The 20,277-nt window shown below is 44.8% G+C and overlaps 1 protein-coding gene across 1 annotated transcript in view; it reads left to right on the forward strand.

Annotated features, from left to right (window-relative positions):
• The window catches only part of LOC309558103 (uncharacterized protein), a 107,751-nt gene extending 94,704 nt beyond the window's left edge, over window positions 1–13,047 (forward strand). The window contains exons 9-10 of the mRNA XM_082261074.1: window positions 8,301–8,442; window positions 12,187–13,047. Coding sequence (XP_082117200.1) covers window positions 8,301–8,442; window positions 12,187–12,261 — 217 coding nt within the window. The 3' untranslated portion in view covers window positions 12,262–13,047. The remainder of the gene's footprint in view (window positions 1–8,300; window positions 8,443–12,186) is intronic.
• The last annotated feature ends 7,230 nt before the right edge of the window (window positions 13,048–20,277 follow it).

A 20,277-nucleotide genomic window follows, 5' to 3' on the forward strand; every position in this document is an offset into this window, starting at 1 on the left:
CTGTGCTGTGGGCACTGCTGACTGGTACTGCTGGCTCAGGCTGGTACTACTGGCTAGTACTGCTGGCTGGTACTGCTGTGGGTACTGCTGGCTGATACTGCTGTGGGTACTGCTGGCTGGTATTGCTGTGGGTACTGCTGACTCAGGCTGGTACTGCTGGCTGGTACTGTGCTGTAGGTACTGCTGGCTGTTACTGCTGGCTCTGGCTGGTACTGCTGGTTCTGCTGTGGGTACTGCTGGCTCTGGCTGGTACTGCTGTGAATACTGCTGGCTCTGGCTGGTACTGCTGTGAGTACTGCTGGCTCTGGCTGATACTGCTGGTTCTGGCTGGTACTGCTGTGAGTACTGCTGGCTCTGGCTGGTACTGCTGTGTGTGCTGCTGGCGGGAAATGCTGGCTAGCAGCGGCGCCGCACTGGAGGAAGAGGCGATGTTTCCTGTATTGGTCACAGGCGGAGTGCATTTGATATGACTCCGGCTGTGACTCACTCAGACTGTCAGAACGGAGCCGGAACTATACAGGATGCATCGGCTCCATTCTGACAGATCAGCTGAGAGAAACAGACTCAGCTGCATGGGGGGCTGGACCAAATGACTTTGAGGGCCGCATACGGCCCCCGGGCCATAGGTTCCCCACCCCTGCTTTAAGTCATGAGAGTTGCGAGGTGGGGCCTCCATGGGTCAGGCTTGTTTTTCCAGCATATCCCACAGATGCTTGATTGGTTTGAGATCTTGAGAATTTGAAGGCCAAGTTAACACCTCAAACTTGTTGTGTTCTTCAAACCATTCTTAAACCATTTATGGCTAGCTGCTGAAAGACGTCACTGTCATCAGGCAATATTGTTTTCATGAAGGGATGTATTTGGTCACCAATAAAGTTTAGTTAGGTGGTACGTGTCAAAATGGAATCCACACGAATGGCAGGACCCAAGGTTTTGCAGCAGAACATTACCCAAAGAATCACACTGCCTCTGTCAGCTTTCTTCCCATACTACATCCTGGTGCCATCTCATCTCCAGATAAGCAACACACGCACGTACACACACATCCACATGATGTAAAAGAAAATGTGAGTCACCAGACCAGGCCACGTTCTTCCATTGCTCCGTGGTCCAGTTCTGATGCTCATGTGCCCATTGTAGGTGCTTTTGACTGTGGACATGGGTCAGCATGGACACCCTGACTGCTCTGTGGCTTCACAGCCCCATATGCAACAGACTGCGATGACCAGTTTTTCTGCTTTCAGCACATCAACTTCAGGGACAACATGTTCACTTGCTGCCTAATATATCCCACCGACTTTCATATGCCATTGTCAGAAGATAATTAATGTTATACACTTGACCTGTCAGTAGTCATAAAGTTAAGGCTGATCAGTGTATATTCACATACAGTCAAATAAAGCCATTCATGTCCATGGGGGGCAGCTGTATGTAAAACCCATGACTCCTGGGCAAGAAAATACACCCAAACTTTATGTTGGCCATGTGTATGAACCCTTACAAAGTATTTGCATAAATGTTTGTTAGAAAAGCAGACTTAACCTCCTGTTGGGAGATACTAAAACACAAATCTTAACGGGAGTGCTAGGTGTCACTTTAGAGCGACTTTGTCAAAACTTTAGAGTAGGGAAGGGTTAAAACTAGGGATCGACCGATTATCGGCAAAGCTGATATATCGGGGGCCGATATGCACTTTCCCCGATATATCGGAATCGGCCCCTGAGGTTGCCCATTTTACCGATATTTTGGAAAGTGCTTGTACCGGAGTGGTGCCTGCACTAGAGGCATCACCCCGGTACAGGCATCCATAGCCGACGGTCGGCTGTCTTGTAATGACAACCAATGCAGCTGAGAAGCCGCTCGGCTGTCTTTACAAGGAGCGGGAGCGGACGCCCCCCCCTCCCCCTCCCACGACTCGCCAGGGTCTCCCACCAGGAGACCCGGGCAATCAATCTGCACGGCCGATGAAGAGAAGACCCGGTCAAAGCCGAATGCCATGTAAAAACCCGGAAGTGATGTCATGACAAAAGTATTGGGACACCTGCCTTTACACGCACATGAACTTTAATGCCATCCCAGTCTTAGTCCGTAGGGTTCACTATTGAGTTTGCCCACCCTTTGTAGCTAAATCAGCTTCAACTCTTCTGGGAAGGCTGTCCACAAGGTTTAGGAGTGTGTCTATGGGAATGTTTGACCATTCTTCCAGGACAAAAATATTCACAGCCTTTGCCATGACACTCAAAATTGAGTTCAGGTGCGTCCTGTTTCCACTGATCATCATTAAGATGTTTCTACAACTTGATTGGAGTTGATTGGACATAATTTGGAAAGGCACACACCTGTCTATATAAGTTAACAGTGCATGTCAGAGCACAAACCAAGCCATGAAGTCCAAGGAATTGTCTGTAGATCTCCGAGACAGGATTGTATTGAGGCACAGATCTGGGGAAGGGTACAGAAAAATTTCTGTAGCATTGAAGGTCCCAATAAGCACAGTGGCCTCCATCATCCCTAAATGGAAGACGTTTAGAACTACCAGGACTCTTCCTAGAATGGGCTGCACGGCCAAACTGAGTGATCAGGGGAGAAGGACCTTAGTCAGGGAGTTGACCAAGAATCCGATAGTCACTCTGACAGAGCTCCAGCGTTTCTCTGTGGAGAGAGGAGAACCTTCCAGAACAACAACAATTATCTCTGCAACACTCTACTAATCAGGCCTGTATGGTAGAGTGGCCAGACAGAAGCCACTCCTCTGTAAAAGGTACATGACTGCCCGTCTGGAGTTTGCCAAAAGCACTTTTTTTTAATCAGATGGACTTGTGTCTCACACACCATAAGAAACAAAATTCTCTGGTCTGATGAAAAAAGATTGAACTCTTTGGCCTGAATAGCAAGCGTCATATCTGGAGGAAACCGGGCACCGCTCATTACCTGGCCAATACCATCCCTACAGTGAAGCATGGTGGTGGCACTATCATCATGCTGTGGGGATGTCTTTCAGCGGCAGGAACTGGGAGACTGGTCAGGATTTAGGTTAAGATGAATGCAACAATATACAGAAATGTCCTTGATGAAAACGCTGATCGCTCTGGACTGAAGACTGGGGCAAAGGTTCATCTTCCAACAGGACAATGACCCTAAGCACACAGCCAAGATAACAAAGGAGTGGCTACGGGACAACTCTGTGAATGTCCTTGAGTGGCCCAACCAGAGCCCAGACTTGAACTCGATTGAACATTGAGTGATCTGAAAATGGCTGTTCACCAATGATCCCCCCATCCAACCTGATAGAACGTAAGAGGTCCTGCAAAGAAGATTGGGAGAAAATGCCCAAAACAGGTGTTCCAAGCTTGTAGCATCATACTCAAAAAGATGTGAGGCTGTAATTGGTGCCAAAAGTATTGAGCAAAGGCTGTGAATACTTATGTACATGTTTTTTTATTTTTTTTTATCAATTTTCATCGATTTTAACCGCTTCCATACAGAGCAGTTAGACCCCCTTCCTGCCCAGACCAATTTTCAGCTTTCAGCACTCTCACACTTTGAATGACAATTGCTCAGTCATGCTACACTGTAACCAAACAAATTTTTTTTCACACAAATAGAGCTTTCTTTTGGTGGTATTTGATCACAACTGGGGTTTTTTTTTTTTCGTGATATAAGCAAAAAAAGAGCAAAAATTTTGCAAAAAAAACACTTTTTTTTAGTTTCTATTATAAAATTTTGCAAAAAAATAATTTTTCTTCATACATTTGGGCCAAAATTTATACTGCTACGTATCTCTGGTAAAATTAACCCAAATTAGTGTATATTATTTAGTCTGTGTGAAAGTTATTGAGTCTAGAAGCTATGGTACCAATTACTGAAAATTGATCACACCAGATGTACTGATGGCCTATCTCCTTTCTTGAGGCCCTGAAATGTCAGGACAGTACAAATACCCCCCAAATGACCCCTTTTTGTAAAGTAGACAGTCCTAGGTATTTAGTAAAAGGCATGGTGAGTTTTTGAAGTTATAATTTTTTCCCACAATTCTTGGGAAAATGAAGAAAAATTTTTTTTTTCTTTTTTTTTCCCAAAACGTTGTCAATTTATAAGCTATTTCTAACACATAGCATGTACACAGCAAAAATGACACCCCAAAATTCATTCTGCTACTCCTTCTGAGTATGGTGATACCACATGTGTGAGACTTTTACACAGCCTGGCCACAAAAAGAGACTCCACGTCCAAGTAGCACCATAAGGCGTTTTAGGAGCATAAATACACATAAAACTTTCTTACTACCTATCACACTTTTCAAGGCCCTAGAGCACCAATACAATGGAAAAGTCCACAAAATGACCCCATTTTGGAAAGCAAACACTCCAACGTATATTCTATGAGGCATTATGGGTCCTTTGAACATGTCATTTTTTTCCACAAGTTTTTGGAAAATGTGGGAAAAAAATAAAAACTTTTTTTTTTACACAAAGTTGTCAATTTATAGGATATTCCTAACACATAGCATGTACATAGCAAAAATGACACCCCAAAATACATTCTGCCACTCCTCCTGAGTATGGCAATACCACGTGTGAGACTTTTTCACAGCCTAGCCATATAGAGGGGCCCAAAATCCAAGGAGCATCATCATGCATCCTAGCCACTTGCCTAGGCCTATTTTTGACATTTGGTGTTTACAAGCTAAAATCAGTTGTTTTTGCTTGAAAACTACTTAGAACCCCAAAACATTATATATTTTTTTTAGCAGAGACCCTAGAGAATAAAATGGAGATTATTGCAATATTTTTTATCACACCGTATTTGCGCAGCGGTCTTCCAAACGCAATTTTTGGGGAAAAAATTCACTTTTTTGAATTAAAAAATAAGAAACCAGTAAAGTTAGCCCAATTGTTTTCCATAATGTGAAAGATAATGTTACGCCGAGTAAATAGATACCCAACATGTCATGCTTCAAAATTGCACACGCTTACAGAATGGTGACAAACTTTGGTACTTAAAAATCCCCATAGGCGACAATTTAAAAATTTCTACAGGTTGCTATCTTAGAGTTACAGAGGAGGTCTAGGGCTCAAATTATTGCTCTTGCTCTAACGATCGCGACGATACCTCACATGTGTAGTTTGAACACTGTTTACATATGTGGGCGGGGTTTCCGTATGCGTTCGCTTCTGCGCGCGAGCTCGCGGGGACAGGGCGCTTTAATTTTTTTTTTTTTTACTATTTATTTTATTTATTATTTTTTATTGTTACACTGTTTTTTTTAAAAAAAAAATTGATCATTTTTATTTCTATTACAAGAAATGTAAACATTACTTGTAATAGAAAAATGCACGACAGGACCTGGGGTCAAAAAGTCCTCAGATCTCACAAGTACACTAAAAGATAGAAAAAATAAAAAAAAATAAAAAAAAATTAAATAAAATGAAAAAAAAAAAGGGACCTTTAAACTGGTTGCTAGGCAACAACGTTTGCCGTAGCTCCGGTCCTCCAAGACCATAGAGTCGAGTGAGGGCAAGCTTGCCCTCACTCGACATCCTGTCTGTGAGGATCTGGGACCGGATCGTTTTCCCCGCTGCCGGCGGGTCCGGTAAGCGGGGAAAAGGACCAGAATGCGGCGGGAGGGGGGGGCACCTCTTCCGCCACCCCGGAAGGGTGATCCCGTGGCGAATCCGCCGCTGGGACCACCCTTATCGGAAAGCCAACCGCCCGTTTAAAAAAATACCAGGGTTATGGCAGCTATCTGCTGCCATAACACCGGTAATTAGGTTTAAACGGAGGACGTATATAAACCTTTTTGGACTTAGACATGGTGGCTGTATGAAGGGTGACAGGTACTCGGGTACTTTGCTGGGCAGGTGACAGGTACTCTGGTACTGATGAGCAAGTGGCAGGTACTCGAGTACTCCGATAGGCAGGTGACAGGAACTCGGGTACTCTTATGGGCAGGTGACAGGCAGGTGATAGATACTGATGAGTAGTACTGATACTGATAGGTGATACTGATACTGTACTGATGGGTACGAATGATCAGTACTGATAGGTGAAAGGTACTGATGGGTACTGATGAGTACTGATGAGTAGTGATAGGTACTGATGAGCAGGTGGCAAGTACTCGGGTACTTCAGGTGTCAGGTACTCTGATGAGCAGGTGGAAGGTACTCGGGTACTCTGATGGGTAGGTGACAGGTACTCGGGTACTCTGATGGGTAGACAGGTACTCGGGTACTCCGATGACGGGTACTCGGGTACTCCGGTGACGGGTACTCAAAGTACCAGAGTACCTGTCATCAGAATACTTGAGTACCCGTCATCAGAGTACCCGAGTACCCGTCATCAGAGTACCCGAGTACCCATCATCAGAGTACCCGAGTACCTGTCACCAGCCCATCAGAGTACCTGTCATCAGCCCATCAGAGTACCCGTCATCAGCCCATCAGAGTACCCGAGTACCTGTCATCAGAGTACCTGATGGGCTGGTGACAAGTACTCGGGTACTTTGATGGGTTAGTGACAGGTGCTTTTTATGGGGGGGGGGGGGCAATCAGTGTGGTTGGGGTGCACTGTACTTGGTAACTAGCTGTTACCACAATCTCCTCCTCACACACTGATCCTGTGTGAGGAGGAGATTGTGGTGACAGCTAGTTACCGTGTTCTCTGATGACATTTGTGACCGGCTGTGATTGGACACAGCCGGTCACGTGGTAAAGAGCCAATTTCATTGGCTCTTTACCTAGATCGGGGATGGGCTCTGTCCGAGGGACGAGCCTCATCCCCGATCGCCGCGCTGCGCGCCCCCGGGGGGCGCGCATTAAGGAAGGAGCGAGTGGCTCGCGCTGGAGCCGCTTATGTGATCGGCTGTGATTGACACAGCCGATCACGTGGTAAACAGCCAATTCCATTGGCTGTTTACCTTGATCGGGGTTGGGCTCAGTCCGAGGGACGAGCCTCTCCCCCGATCGCCGCGCTGCGCGCCCCCGGGGGCGCGCAGTAGCGGGGAGATCCGGGCGCCGTCATATGATGTCCGCCCGGATCGAGAAAGGATTTGTGCCGACGTCTTTTTACATGACGCGGTACGGAAGGGGTTAAACAAGCTTCTTACACGTGGTCATTATGGGGTATTGTTTGTAGAATTTTGAGGAAAATAATGAATTTTATCCTTTTTTAAATAAGGCTGTAACATAACAAAATGTGGAAAAAAGTGAAGAGCTGTGAATACTTTCCAGATGCAGTGTGCAGTGTACAGTGTGTATATATATATATATATATAAGCAAAAACCAGCAAGAAGGTATACCTGTAACCAAAAAAAAAAAATACTAGAATACTTTCTTTTTCGCACCACCCCTGCCTCTAGACTGGGGAACTGTCACTTCCTGTAGTGTCGATTGCCTGTGTCCCCTGCAGCTCTCACTGGTTCCTTCTGCCAATCTCCACTATGTTCTGGAGTGTGATTGAAGATAGATGGAGAAACCATTAGGCCCCTTTCACACATGGAGTCCGTTCAGATCTGCCTGTCTTTTCTTTTGGTGTATCTGAACGGACACCCCATGCATCCCTATGGGGCATCGGATGTCAGCTGAGACATGTCCGCTGACATCCGATCCGTCCAAACCAGACGGATGGAAACCCTATTTTCCATCCGTCTGGTGGATCGGATCGGATGAGAACGGACAGACGGTCCGTTCCCATCCGATTCCCCCATAGAGATGAATGGGGACCTGACAGCTCTTTCTCCGCACACAGCGAGGAGACACAGCTGTCATCCACCTGCTCAACGGGGGATCGGCAGATCGATCCCCCCGCTGAGAAAAAGGGACTCCGTGTGTGAAAGAGCCCTTAAACACTGCAGGGTTGATAAGAATTTCACCCACGATTACATACTACCTACAACCAATTTATCGAGGCACTAATGCATTGACAAGCAATGTACACAAGCAGTTCACCATTACCCAACAATATAAGGCTATGCTACAATGATGAACAATGTATGAGAACACTTCGTCCCTTTTGTAGTGAACCAGGACTTTTCTAATTCTAGTAAAGCTCTTAAAAGGAAAAGAATAATAAACATAAGAAAAGAACAAAAAATTGTCATAATGAGATATAAAAATGCACCACCACTTCACTATATACTGTAGTGTAAGTTTGTCACATTTGTTTTGTTGGGAAAAAAAACCCCACTAATTTCCCTTTAATATTCATATTTATTCTATATGTGACTGCTGGTATGATGGAACTACATCTACAGTTACATTTTATAATTTTGAAATATGAACACGACTTTGCTGTGTTCCAGGCTGGAAACGAGCTGCAGCAGCGTCAATGACCTGATGGTTGATTCCGGTAAGGCAAGTGACGTGTCGGTGTGCAGCTGGCCGATGGAACCGATTCACTGGACTCCCTTCCCTATCCTGCACCAGCTGTCTCTACAGTCTCCAGTAAGTGGAGCCCCATAGGGGTTATGCTTGGTACCTACAGTCTAATCTCTAGGTGTAGCCTGAAAATGCTTCTTACTGCCATCAAACTCAAAAGGTCAAAAACTATTCTTCAATATGGGAAAATATTTAATGTCTAAGTCAGCACATTGCAGTATTCTTTCCTTAAAGTGAACCCGTGCTTTTCCCATTCTAGACAAAGTAACACGTTCACTTTAAACTCTAAGTTTAGTAAAAAATAATAATTTAAAAAAAACAGCAAAAGGGACAACTCTTACATTTAAAAGAGAAGTGTGGGATTTGAAAATAACAAACATACATGCTCACTTGGACAACAAGGTGTACCTATATTGCTAAAATAGCTAAAAGACACACTAGCAGCGCTTACATAGAGAATCTATCCCTATACATCAACACAGAGTCTCTTAATGTGAATATGTGCATTGTCCATCCATATACTGGGAGGATGAGAAGTCCAAACACTCAAAATCCACCACCGTGCAGGTACGATATGAGCAGCCTTCACCACACCGCCGTGCAAGCCCTATGGTATAAAACTCACCAGAGCCCCCTGAGTACAGGCCAAATGGATTTCTTTGATTCCAAAGCTCCAAAAACGACTCCAGGTGGGAAATTGATGGACCCTTTTCCTCACTCATAAAACCGTGGCATTGCGTATTACATGTAAATGGATGGAACCTAAGTAGACAGACCTACGGGCATGACACCAAACGCTGGAACCTCTTTGGTGTCATTCCCGTAGGTCTGTCTACTTAGGTACCGAGTGGAGACCGTTATAACATCAGTGGAAGCTGACCTAACGCAAGTTTACCTCATTACATGCCTATTTATATTGAATGTTTGTAAGTGCAACTTTTGCAGAGCTTCATGTTCTTGTGTGAATAAACGTGTGGTTTAGCAGTATTACGCTATGTGCTATCATTCCATCCATTTACATGTAATACGCAATGCCACGGTTTTATGAGTGAGGAGAAGGGTCCATCAATTTCCCACCTGGAGTCGTTTTTGGAGCTTTGGAATCAAAGAAATCCATTTGGCCTGTACTCAGGGGGCTCTGGTGAGTTTTATACCATAGGGCTTGCACGGCGGTGTGGTGAAGGCTGCTCATATCGTACCTGCACGGTGGTGGATTTTGAGTGTTTGGACTTCTCATCCTCCCAGTATATGGATGGACAATGCACATATTCACATTAAGAGACTCTGTGTTGATGTATAGGGATAGATTCTCTATATAAGCGCTGCTAGTGTGTCTTTTAGCTATTTTAGCAATATAGGTACACCTTGTTGTCCATTTCTTGTTTTTAATAGCAGCTGCTGATATACGGTTTGGTTTTATGATTCAAACCACACAATTTTATGGATAAGTTTTAACTACTAAGGAGATTTTACTTTTTGTGCGCCGGGTGAGTGGGTTTTCTGTGATTATTTATAGATCCTACTCTTCTGTTTTTATACATGCTCACTTAGTTGGATGCTAAATCAGTCTGATGCTGCGTCTAAGACCCAAGAGCTGAGCGATCAAGGACCGCTGATCCGCTAAGTTCTCAGTCTTCAGACTGTCAGTCATCCGCACTCTGTTCTGCCCCTCAAGCGCTCACTGAGGTTCCAGGCTGCAGCTGACTCAGGCTATTGGCGGCATGCTGAGAGACAGGTGGAGTAAATATTACATAATATTATGCAAACTTTTTTTCTGCCAGCAAGTGGAGCTGTTGAAAATAGCCTGTTTATAGAGTTCAGTAGCTCAAGACACACACGTAAATAAGGTAGTGTGTAGTTCATTCTACTCCCCCTCTCTCTGTGAGGGTTTGCGTCAGTGGGCGTTTTGTCTGCTGCAAGTTAATGAAAATGCAAAAGCAGTTTGACAAAGGTCCATGCAGCTTGGGAGGAGGTCAAATGCACTCTGAATAATCTCAAAAGGGTCATAAACTGATGTCAAATGCAAACTGAATACATCTGGAAGCAAGCAAGTCCAAAGTGCATCAATACAGACTCTAAGGGTTAATTTACTGAATCTTGAGAGTGCAAAATCTGGTGCAGCTCTGCATAGAAACCAATCAGGTTCCAGGTTTTTTTTTTTTTTTTTGTCAAAGATTAATTGAACAAGCTGAAAAAGTCTATGCACAGCTGCACCAGATTTTGTACTCTCTGGCTTTAGTAAAACAACCCCTAGGGCTTCATCCAAGGTTTCAATCAGTATGAGTGTCTAAAGATAACTACTAGTGCTGTACTTTCTCAACTTAACCTCCTCCCGCCCGTACTATAGCCGAAAGACGGCTACAGCACGGGCTCTAATTTCCGGGAGGCCGTCTTTATACGGCCTCCCAGTAACAGGCTCCCGCGAGCGCGCATCGGGGAAAATCTGTGTCGGCCGTGTCCCTTGGACACAGCCAATCACAGATCGTGGTGAATGGCCAATCACAGCGGCCATTTACCACGTGATCGGAACGTGCAATGAGAGATGATCTCATATGTAAACATATGAGATCATCTCTCATCGCCAGCTCCCCTTCCTCACACAGAGACTGCGTGTGAGGAAGAGGAGAGCCGATCAGCGGTAAGGGGACACAGAGAAATGTAATCAGGGCACTGATCACCAGTGCCCTAATTACACAAGAGGAAAAAAAAAATGCCATAACTGCCCACAGTGCCCACAATCAGTGCCCATAGTGCTGCCAGTCAGTGCCTGCTCATCTAGGCACTGATGGGCACGGACTAGCAGCACTATGGGATCTGAGTGTGGGCACTGATGGTGCTGCCCATCAGTGCTCATCAGTGCCGCCCATCAGTGCCACCCGTCAGTGTCGCCTCTCAGTGCCCATCAGTGCCGCCCGTCAGTGCCGCCTCAGTGCCCAGCAGTGCCGCCTCTCAGTGCCCAGCAGTGCCACCTATCAGTGCTCATCAGTGCCGCCTATCAGTGCTCATCAGTGCCACCTATCAGTGCGGCATATTAGTACCTCCTCATCAGTGCCACCTCATCAGTGCCCATAAGTGCCACCTCATCAGTGCCGCCTTCATCAGCACACATCAGTGAAGGAGAAAATGTTATTTATTTTCAAAATTTACTCACAGAAAGTTTTGTAAGAAATAAAAAACCCAGAGGTGATTAAATACCACCAAAAGAAAGCTCTATTTGTGTGAAAAAAATTATAAAAATTTCATATGGGTACAGTGTAGCATGACCGCGCAATTGTCATTCAAAGCGTGAGAGCGCTGAAAGCTGAAAATTGGCCTGGGCAGGAAGGGGGTAAAAGTGCTCTGTAGGCAAGTGGTTAATTTATAGTGCTCTGGGAATCCTTTGTCATGTATTTCTATTTGGGCAACACAACTAACTGGAGAGATTAGCAGTGAACTTTTTTGCAAGTTGTTGGAAAACTTGCGTGCCTGTTAATAAATGCCTCCAATGATACCATTACCATCAAATAGCCTATTCTAGCCGTCCCTACATAGCCAATTATGGATTTTCAGGTAAGTAAGAGCAATGTGATATGAATGCCTACCTACCTCCCCATAATGCAGCGCTTGGGACTTGAATGACCAATCACCAGGGACAAGCACTGGGTGGGTGATAGTTAGTGTGTTGATGACTTTGGGGGGTAAATACATGTGATTGGGACGGACAGACGGACGAACTGGTGATTTTTTTCCTGACGGATGTGTTTAAGACCCCCCCAATCTGTATAACTGCAAATGATGGCAGCTGGACTAACGTGTTCTCTTTTATTCTAGTTCCATGCTCGCAGGCCTCACTCTTATTTTGAGGGAATGGAGCTGGTCAACACAGAGCGGAGCTGGACGGCATAGGCACACAAATGAGATGACATTTTGGGAAAGACTCATGAGAATATCTAAACAACGACAGTGATGGTGGTGCATAGAAATTGCACATTCTAACCACTTTCCTCACACTGTGCCGACCCTGCAACACCACCAGATATAGCAACAATGCTGTGTACAAGGACTAAAGACTTCAGATGATCAAGTACTGTGAAAAGCTGAGGTCATAGCCATGGACCGTAAGATCCAGAACTGTATAGACGATACCAGGATTCACAAGTGGGGAAAAGGAACACTGGATGAATTATGTTCTGCGTGTAGCACTTATTGTGGTGTCCATCATGTGATTGCTCAAACACCCATACTGACTGTTACAGACTGATGTATCATGTCACAACCATACAGTGAATTCATACACTCCTGTCTTGAACATCCTTGCAATAGATAAAACAATTAAGATAACACCGATACTGAAGCATTGCTTGGTACTTGCATACAGGGAAGCCTCACGTGTCCTGGAAAAGGTCACAAGACCGGTTTGTTCATTCATGAAAAACTTAGAACAAAGCCATTGCTAACAAGGTTTAGGGGTGTCAATCTGTAACTTATTAAACATCTGCTATCCTATTCTCTGAGCCTCCAGGAGTTAGTCAGGGATATACAAAGAAAACCTACCATGAAGGAAATCCAGGGGTCACCATCGTTCAACCTGAGGTTACGAGTTGCCTGCCTGACAGTTTTCCATAGCCGCAGATAAGCATAAAAGCCAGGCAAATAGCATTTTCTGTATCAGCATTGGGTGCCCTCGTACACTGAAAAAAATGTGGACACCCTCCAAAATGGTTGAGGTCAGAAGTTTCTGATTTTAGCCAGTTCCCAAAAAAGTTGCATTCAAGGGATGCTGTGATAGCTAACTGTCACATTTGCTTGTGCTCTCAACCAAACTGTCAAGCCATCAAATAGCTGGTGTCCTAACTGATCATATGTGCAGCTTCCTTGGCTGTAAAAGAATAGGAAAGTCTAGTTCTGCTTTAGACTCCGTTCACACTGGGGCGACCTGTCAGGCGACCTGGTCGCCTGACAGGTCGCCTGCCATAGAGTAGCTGTGGACCCGTTCTAATAGGAGCTACACAAGTTGCTCCGACTTAGAAAAAGGGTCCAGAGCTTCTATGGGGCGACCTGGAGCGACCTGCATTGACTTCAATGATATGAAGTCCGTGCCGACCGCTCCGAGGTCGCGGTGCGAGCTGCGCACCGCGACCTGTGAGGTCGCCCCGGCAAGTAGCATCGCCCCAGTGTGAACGGGGTCTTAATGCTACAGAATACAAATATATTTTACAATTCTAGCAGTATTCAGTAAATACAGCTGACAGCTGCAAGGTAAGGTGCTTTAAAAGCATATCGAGTAAATTCAACAATTCCATATCTGCCAGTCATGTCAACAAAAGCAAAGATATTGGGATTTATGTGCAATTATGAGAAATAAAAACTTAATAATGCGGTTAAACAAGAGAAGAGAAAGAGAAAAGCAGAAAAATGAAATGACTTCCAGTCTGTTTCCAATAAAGCCCCGTACACACAGGCCAAATGTTGGGAGACAACAGCAGTTAAAAAAAATGGCTGACATTCGGCCCGTGTGTATGTTGGTCTCTCGGACGTGCATGCTAGAAAACCAACATGCGACTGACACGGCTGAGAGCGCTAATCTAAGTGTTCTGGTGGAGGAACTGTCTTCCTGCCAGAACACAACAGCTCAGTGGGGGAGATCGCTGAACTAACCTCGTATGGTTAGTACAGCAGCTCTGACTGGAGCTTACAGTTTTTTTAGTTCAACCCGCAGGGTTGCATGAAAAAAAACCTATAGTTTGTACCCGGCTTAAGACAGTGGTCTTCAAACTACGGCCCTTTGCATGCTTTAATCTGGTCCTTGAAGCATTTTTCCCCTGTCAGCAACTGTAGGGCATAGTTCCTGCCACCAACACCAACAATGGGGCACTATTCTTCACACTGACACTAGTGATGGGGCACTATTCCTCCTAATGTCATCAATGATGGGGCACTATTCCTCCTAATGTCATCAATGATGGGGCACTATTCCTCCTAATGTCATCAATGATGGGGCACTTGAAAAGACAAGAACTCACTGCTCAAGGTGGTGTGATTGCCTGATGACTCACACCAGTGCATGCCCCGGCTCGCCTCCGTGAAAACTTGATAAAGGAAAAGGAATTGGCAGCACTCCAGGTTGAGTCAAAATCCAGATTTATTGACTGGACATCCAAATATGACAATCGTGACAAGGTATAACCTTGTCACGATTGTCATATTTGGATGTCCAGTCAATAAATCTGGATTTTGACTCAACCTGGAGTGCTGCCAATTCCTTTTCCTTTATCAATGATGGGGCACTGTTCCTCCTAATGTCATCAATGATGGGGCACTGTTCCTCCTAATGTCATCAATGATGGGGCACTGTTCCTCCTAATGTCATCAATGATGGGGCACTATTGCTCCTAATGTCATCAATGATAGGGGCACTATTCCTCCTAATGCCATCAATGATGGGGCACTGTTCCTCCCACTGATGGAACACTATTACTGACACCAACCATGGGACACTATATCCCTACTGATACCAAAGATGGGGCACAATTAATCCCCCCCAATACCAATGATTTTTACTCCTGACGCCAGGACATCTTCTCCCCCCACTGGCCACAGTCTGGCCCCCTAAAGTTTGAATGACATTAAACTGGCACTTTGTTTTATGAAGTTTGGAGACCCCTGCATTAAGAGTTGGCTTTCAGAAAATGGCAGCTAGGATTCATCAGCCATTTGCTCTAGCCATAATAGAACTGACAAGACACAAAGCCAGCTTCATAAAGACATGGCTTGAGGAGTCCGGTGTGGAGAACTCTAGTGGCCTGCACAATACCCTGACCTGAACCCTACTGAACACCTTTAGAATTCATTGTAACACCAATTGTGAGCCAGATCTTCTTATCCAACTCACAAGTACCCGAGCTCACAAATTAACTTTTGACCGAATGGGCACAAATTTAAACAGAAAAACTCCAAAATCTTGTGGAAAGTAGTTTGAAGGCTATTAATGCCAGTAAGATGGTAGGAACCCCATATTAAGGCCTTTTGGAATGAGACAAGCTCATATTAGGTGTAGTGGTCAGGTGTCCACAAACTTTCCCAGACCAGTGACTCTGATAACACAGCAGATCAATCAGATTCAATATGAAATTTCGGTGCAGTTTCCTTTGCCATTGACAATGTGGTAGCTGGTTTTAAATTAAATCTTTCCCCAAGAAAGACATGGAAGCTTTGTGGACTACACAAATGAACATGACTGCTTATCAGGTGGCAGGTTTCTTGATGATCAGTGTACTCAAAAGTCTATGTAGTTCAATGTGTGAAGCTTCTTGCTCCAAGAATGATTTGTGAACACTTAGGAGTTATCTGGTTTTCTACAAAAATGACATTCTAAAACGTAATCTGTCATTACATTATAATGGTGAGTGGGAAGAATGCTCTTTAAGCCGGCCATAGATGGTTAGAATCTCGGCCGGTCCCTACTGAACCAGGCGAGATTCAAACCATCTATGGGCTGGCTGATTGGATCAACTTGGGTACAACCAGCATGTCAATTTTTTACATGCTAAGTACACCCCTCACATTTTTTATAAATATTTTATTATATCTTTTCTTTGCTGCAATGTAAAGTAGTGAGTGTACAGCTTGTATAACAGTGTAAATTTGTTGTCCCCTCAAAATAACTCAACACACAGACGTTAACCGCTTGCCGACTGCTCACAGTATATTTACTGCGGCAGTCAGCCCCTCACAGGCAGAGGGACGTAGGTCTACGTCGCTAGCCTGTGAGGCTCTGGGGAGCGAGCGCGTGCCCGCGGAGGCGCGCTCCCGCGAGGTCACGGACCCCCCCCCCGCACGTGTGACCGGCGGACCCGATGTTCGCCGGTCACTCTGCGATCGTCGGGGGAGAGGGAGAAAGTCAGGCGGCTTGTGTAAACAAGCTGCCTGTCATTCTCCCCTGTGTAGAAACACTCTTCACACGGTTCTACAATGTAGGACCGTTGATCACTGTTCCTACAGCTCAAGCCACAGCCAATCACAGTAAGAATCACGCCCCTAGGGACACACACAGCCCCTCCCTCTTAAATAAAGTTAACCCCTTCACTACCAGTGTATTTTTACAGTAACAGTGCATATGTATAGCACGGATTACTGTAGTAATGTCAATGGTAACCCCAAAAGTGTCAAAAATGTCAGTCAAGGGTCCGATCTGTCCGCCTCAATGTCCCAGTACCGCAAAAAAAATTGCAGATCGCCGCCATTACGCATTAAAAAAAAACAACAAAAAAGACAAAAATCTTTCCCTTTGTTAGTAAACGCGATAACTTTTGCGCAAACCAATAAAAATACGCTTTTTGCGATTTTTTTTACCAAACATATGTAGCATAAAACAAATTGGCTGAAAATGTTAAAAAATTTCGATTTTTACATTTTTTTTGGGGGGAATTTCATATAAAAAAATGTGAAAAATATTGTTATTTTTGCAAAATTTACGCTCTTTTTTTGTTTATAGCGCATGATCAAAAAATGGCACAGGTGATCAAATACCACCAAAAGAAAGCTCTGTTTGTGGGAAAAAAAGGACGTCAAATTCGTTTAGGTACAGCGTCGCACGACCGCGCAATTGTCCGTTAAAGTCACGCAGTGCCGAATCGCAAAATACCCCCTGGTCTTTTAGCAGCCAAATCCTCCAGGGCTTAAGTGGTTAATGTCTAAACCGCTGGCAACAAAAGTAAGTACACCCCTAAGTGAAAACGTCTAAATTGGACCCAATTAGCCATTTCCTCCCCTTCCCGGTGTCATGTGACTCATGAGTGTTACAAGGTCTCAGGTGTGAATGGGGAGCAGGTGTGTTATATTTGGTGTTATTTCTCTCAATCTCTCATACTGGTCACTGGAAGTTCAGCATGGCACCTCATGGCAGGTCTCTGAGGATCTAAAAAAAAATTGTTGTTGCTCTACATAAAGAAGGCCTAGGCTATAAGAAGATTGCCAAGACCCTGAAACTGAGCTGCAGCGCGATGGCCAAGACCATAGAGTGGTTTACCAGGACAGGTTCCACTCAGAACAGGCCTCGCCATGGTCAACCAAAAGAAGTTGAGTGCACGTGCTCAGCATCATATCCAGAAGTTGTCTTTGGGAAATAGACGTATAAGTGCTGCCAGCATTGCTGCAGAGGTTGAAGGGGTGGGGGGTCAGCCTGTCAGTGCTCAGACCATACCCCGGACACTGCTTTAAATTGGCTTTCATCCCAGAAGGAAGCCTCTTCTACAGAGGATTCACAAGAAAGCCCGCAAACAGTTTGCTGAAGACAAGCGCACTAAGGACATGGATTACTGGAACCATGTCCTGTGGTCTGATGAGACCAAGATAAACTTATTTGGTTTAGATGGTGTCAAGCGTGTGTGGCGGCAACCAGGTAAGGAGTACAAAGACAAGTGTGTCTTGCCTACAGTCAAGCATGGTGGTGGGAGTGTCATGGTCTGGGGCTGCATGAGTGCTTCCGGCACTGGGGAGCTACAGTTCATTGAGGGAACCATGAATGCCAACATGTACTGTGACATACTGAAGCAGAGCATGATCTCCTCCCTCTGGAGACTGGACTGCAGGGCAGTATTCCAACATGATAGTAGCCCCAAACACACCTCCATGATGACCACTGCCTTGATAAAAAAGCTGAGGGTAAAGGTATTGGACTGCCCAAGCATGTCTCCAGACCTAAACCTTATTGAGCATCTGTGTGGCATCCTCAGATGGAAGGTGGAGGAGCGCAAGGTCTCTAACATCCACCAGCTCTGTGATGTCATCATGGAGGAGTGGAAGAGGACTCCAGTGGCAACCTGTGAAGCTCTGGTGAACTCCATGCCCAAGAGGGTAAGGCAGTGCTCAAAAATAATGGTGGCCGTGCAAAATGGACACTTTGGGCCCAATTTGGACATTTTGACTTAGGGGTGTACTCACTTTTGTTGCCAGTGGTTTAGACATTAATGGCTGTGTGTTGAGTTATTTTGAGGGGACAGCAAATTTACAGTTATACAAGCTGTACACTCACTACTTTACATTGTAGCAAAGTGTCATTTCTTCAGTGTTGTCACATGAAAAGATGCAATAAAAAATTTACAAAAATGTGAGGGGTGGTAATCACTTTTGCGAGATACTGTATATGATATACTGTACATACATATACAGTACACACATATTTTACATTACATGTCAGATGTTGCTGCCTCAGGGCCTTCACAGCTTGCGCCTATTAAGGTACTAAGTGTTGTATAAGTAAATTCTAGAGGCGAATATGGAGGCATCTGATCCAAAACTCAAAGGAAGTCGGGTCATGAAGCAAGATGGTGATTCAGAACACAGGAGTTAATCAACAGTCTGTTTTAAATAGGCTTCGCTGTGCATTGCAATGGTTCAGAGTAGGGATGTTTAGATCCTTTTAAGAGATCTTGTCACCAGATTAAAAACTGCAGGTAAAAACAGAAATGTAAAAAATTTGACATGCAGCATTTTTCCTTTACATAAATGATTTTTTAATTAATTTACAATGTGCCTCTGAACTTGCCAGAGAATTTGACCATTCCAGAGAACGTCAATTTCCTATCATAGCCCCCTTCCCCCTTGAACATTATAGGAATTTTCTCTTCTGGGAGGGTCAAATTACTGTCTTTGCTGGTCTAGCGCCTCCACCCCTCCCTACATAGCCTTTTATGTAGCTGCCGTGCAAAGGGAAATACTATAGAGCAGGGGTCTCGAAACTGCGGCCGGATATGGCCCTTTGCTTCCCTTTATCCGGCCCTTGGGGCACTTTTCCTTCCACTAATATGGGGCACTATTCCTCCACTGACACCAGTGCTGGGGTACTTTTCCTCCCACTGACACCAGAGATGGAGAATCTATTGCTCCCACTGACACAAATTATGACGTAATAATCTTTCCACTGATACCCATTATGTGGCACTATTCTTTCCACTAACACCGATAATGGGGAATTGGCTATTCCTCCCACGGCACCAATGATGGGGCACAATTCCTCCCACTGACACAAATGATGGGGGACTGTTTTTCCCACCGACACTAATGATGGGGCACTGGTCCTCCTACTAACACAAATGATGGGACACTATTCCTCCCCACTGACACCAATGGTGTCATTTTTTTACCCCCACTGATAACCAAGCCTATGGCATTGTTTACGCCCACCGATGCCAGGATATTTCTATTCCCACTGGCCACAGTCTAACCCCACTAAAGTTTGAAAGGCAGTAAACTGTCACTTTATTTTGAACGTTTGGAGACCCCTGCTATAGAGCGTGACAGCTTTAAGTCTACTGGGGCTGCTGACTAGGGATGATCGAACTTTTGAAAAGTTCAGTTCGGCCAGAACACCCGAATTTCCCGAAAGTTCGGTTCGGATTCCAGAACCCCATTGAAATCAATTGGACCCAAACTTCTGGAATCAAAAAACACCATTTTGAAGCCCTAAAACCCAATAAATGCCCCTAAAAAGTGCCTAGGGTTCTGGGTCATGCCCCAGGGACTATTAATCACACAAAAAAAAGTTCTTAAAAATTGTCGTTTTTGATAGAGAGCCAATTATTGAAAAAATTAATAAAAAAAAAAAAAAAAGATACATAAAAAGTACAGTAAAAATGCAGGAAAGGGCACTGGGGGCATACTAATGTGAATTTATTTTATTTTGCAATGTATCAATGTGTTTTACTTATTGAGATATATATATGTGTGTGTGTATATCCCTAACCCAAAATCTGCACAGTGGGGTCACCCTGACATGGCAGAGTTCGGTCACCCTGGTATGGTATCACCCTCAGCTAAACTACACTACTATCACCCTGACATGGAAGAGTTCAGTTACCCTGGTATGGCAGGCAGAGTCAGCTAAACTACACTACGGTCACCCTGACATGGAAGAGTTCGGTC

The sequence above is a fragment of the Pelophylax lessonae genome (genome assembly GCF_965119305.1).
Source record: "Pelophylax lessonae genome assembly, chromosome: 6".
NCBI lineage: Eukaryota > Metazoa > Chordata > Amphibia > Anura > Ranidae > Pelophylax > Pelophylax lessonae.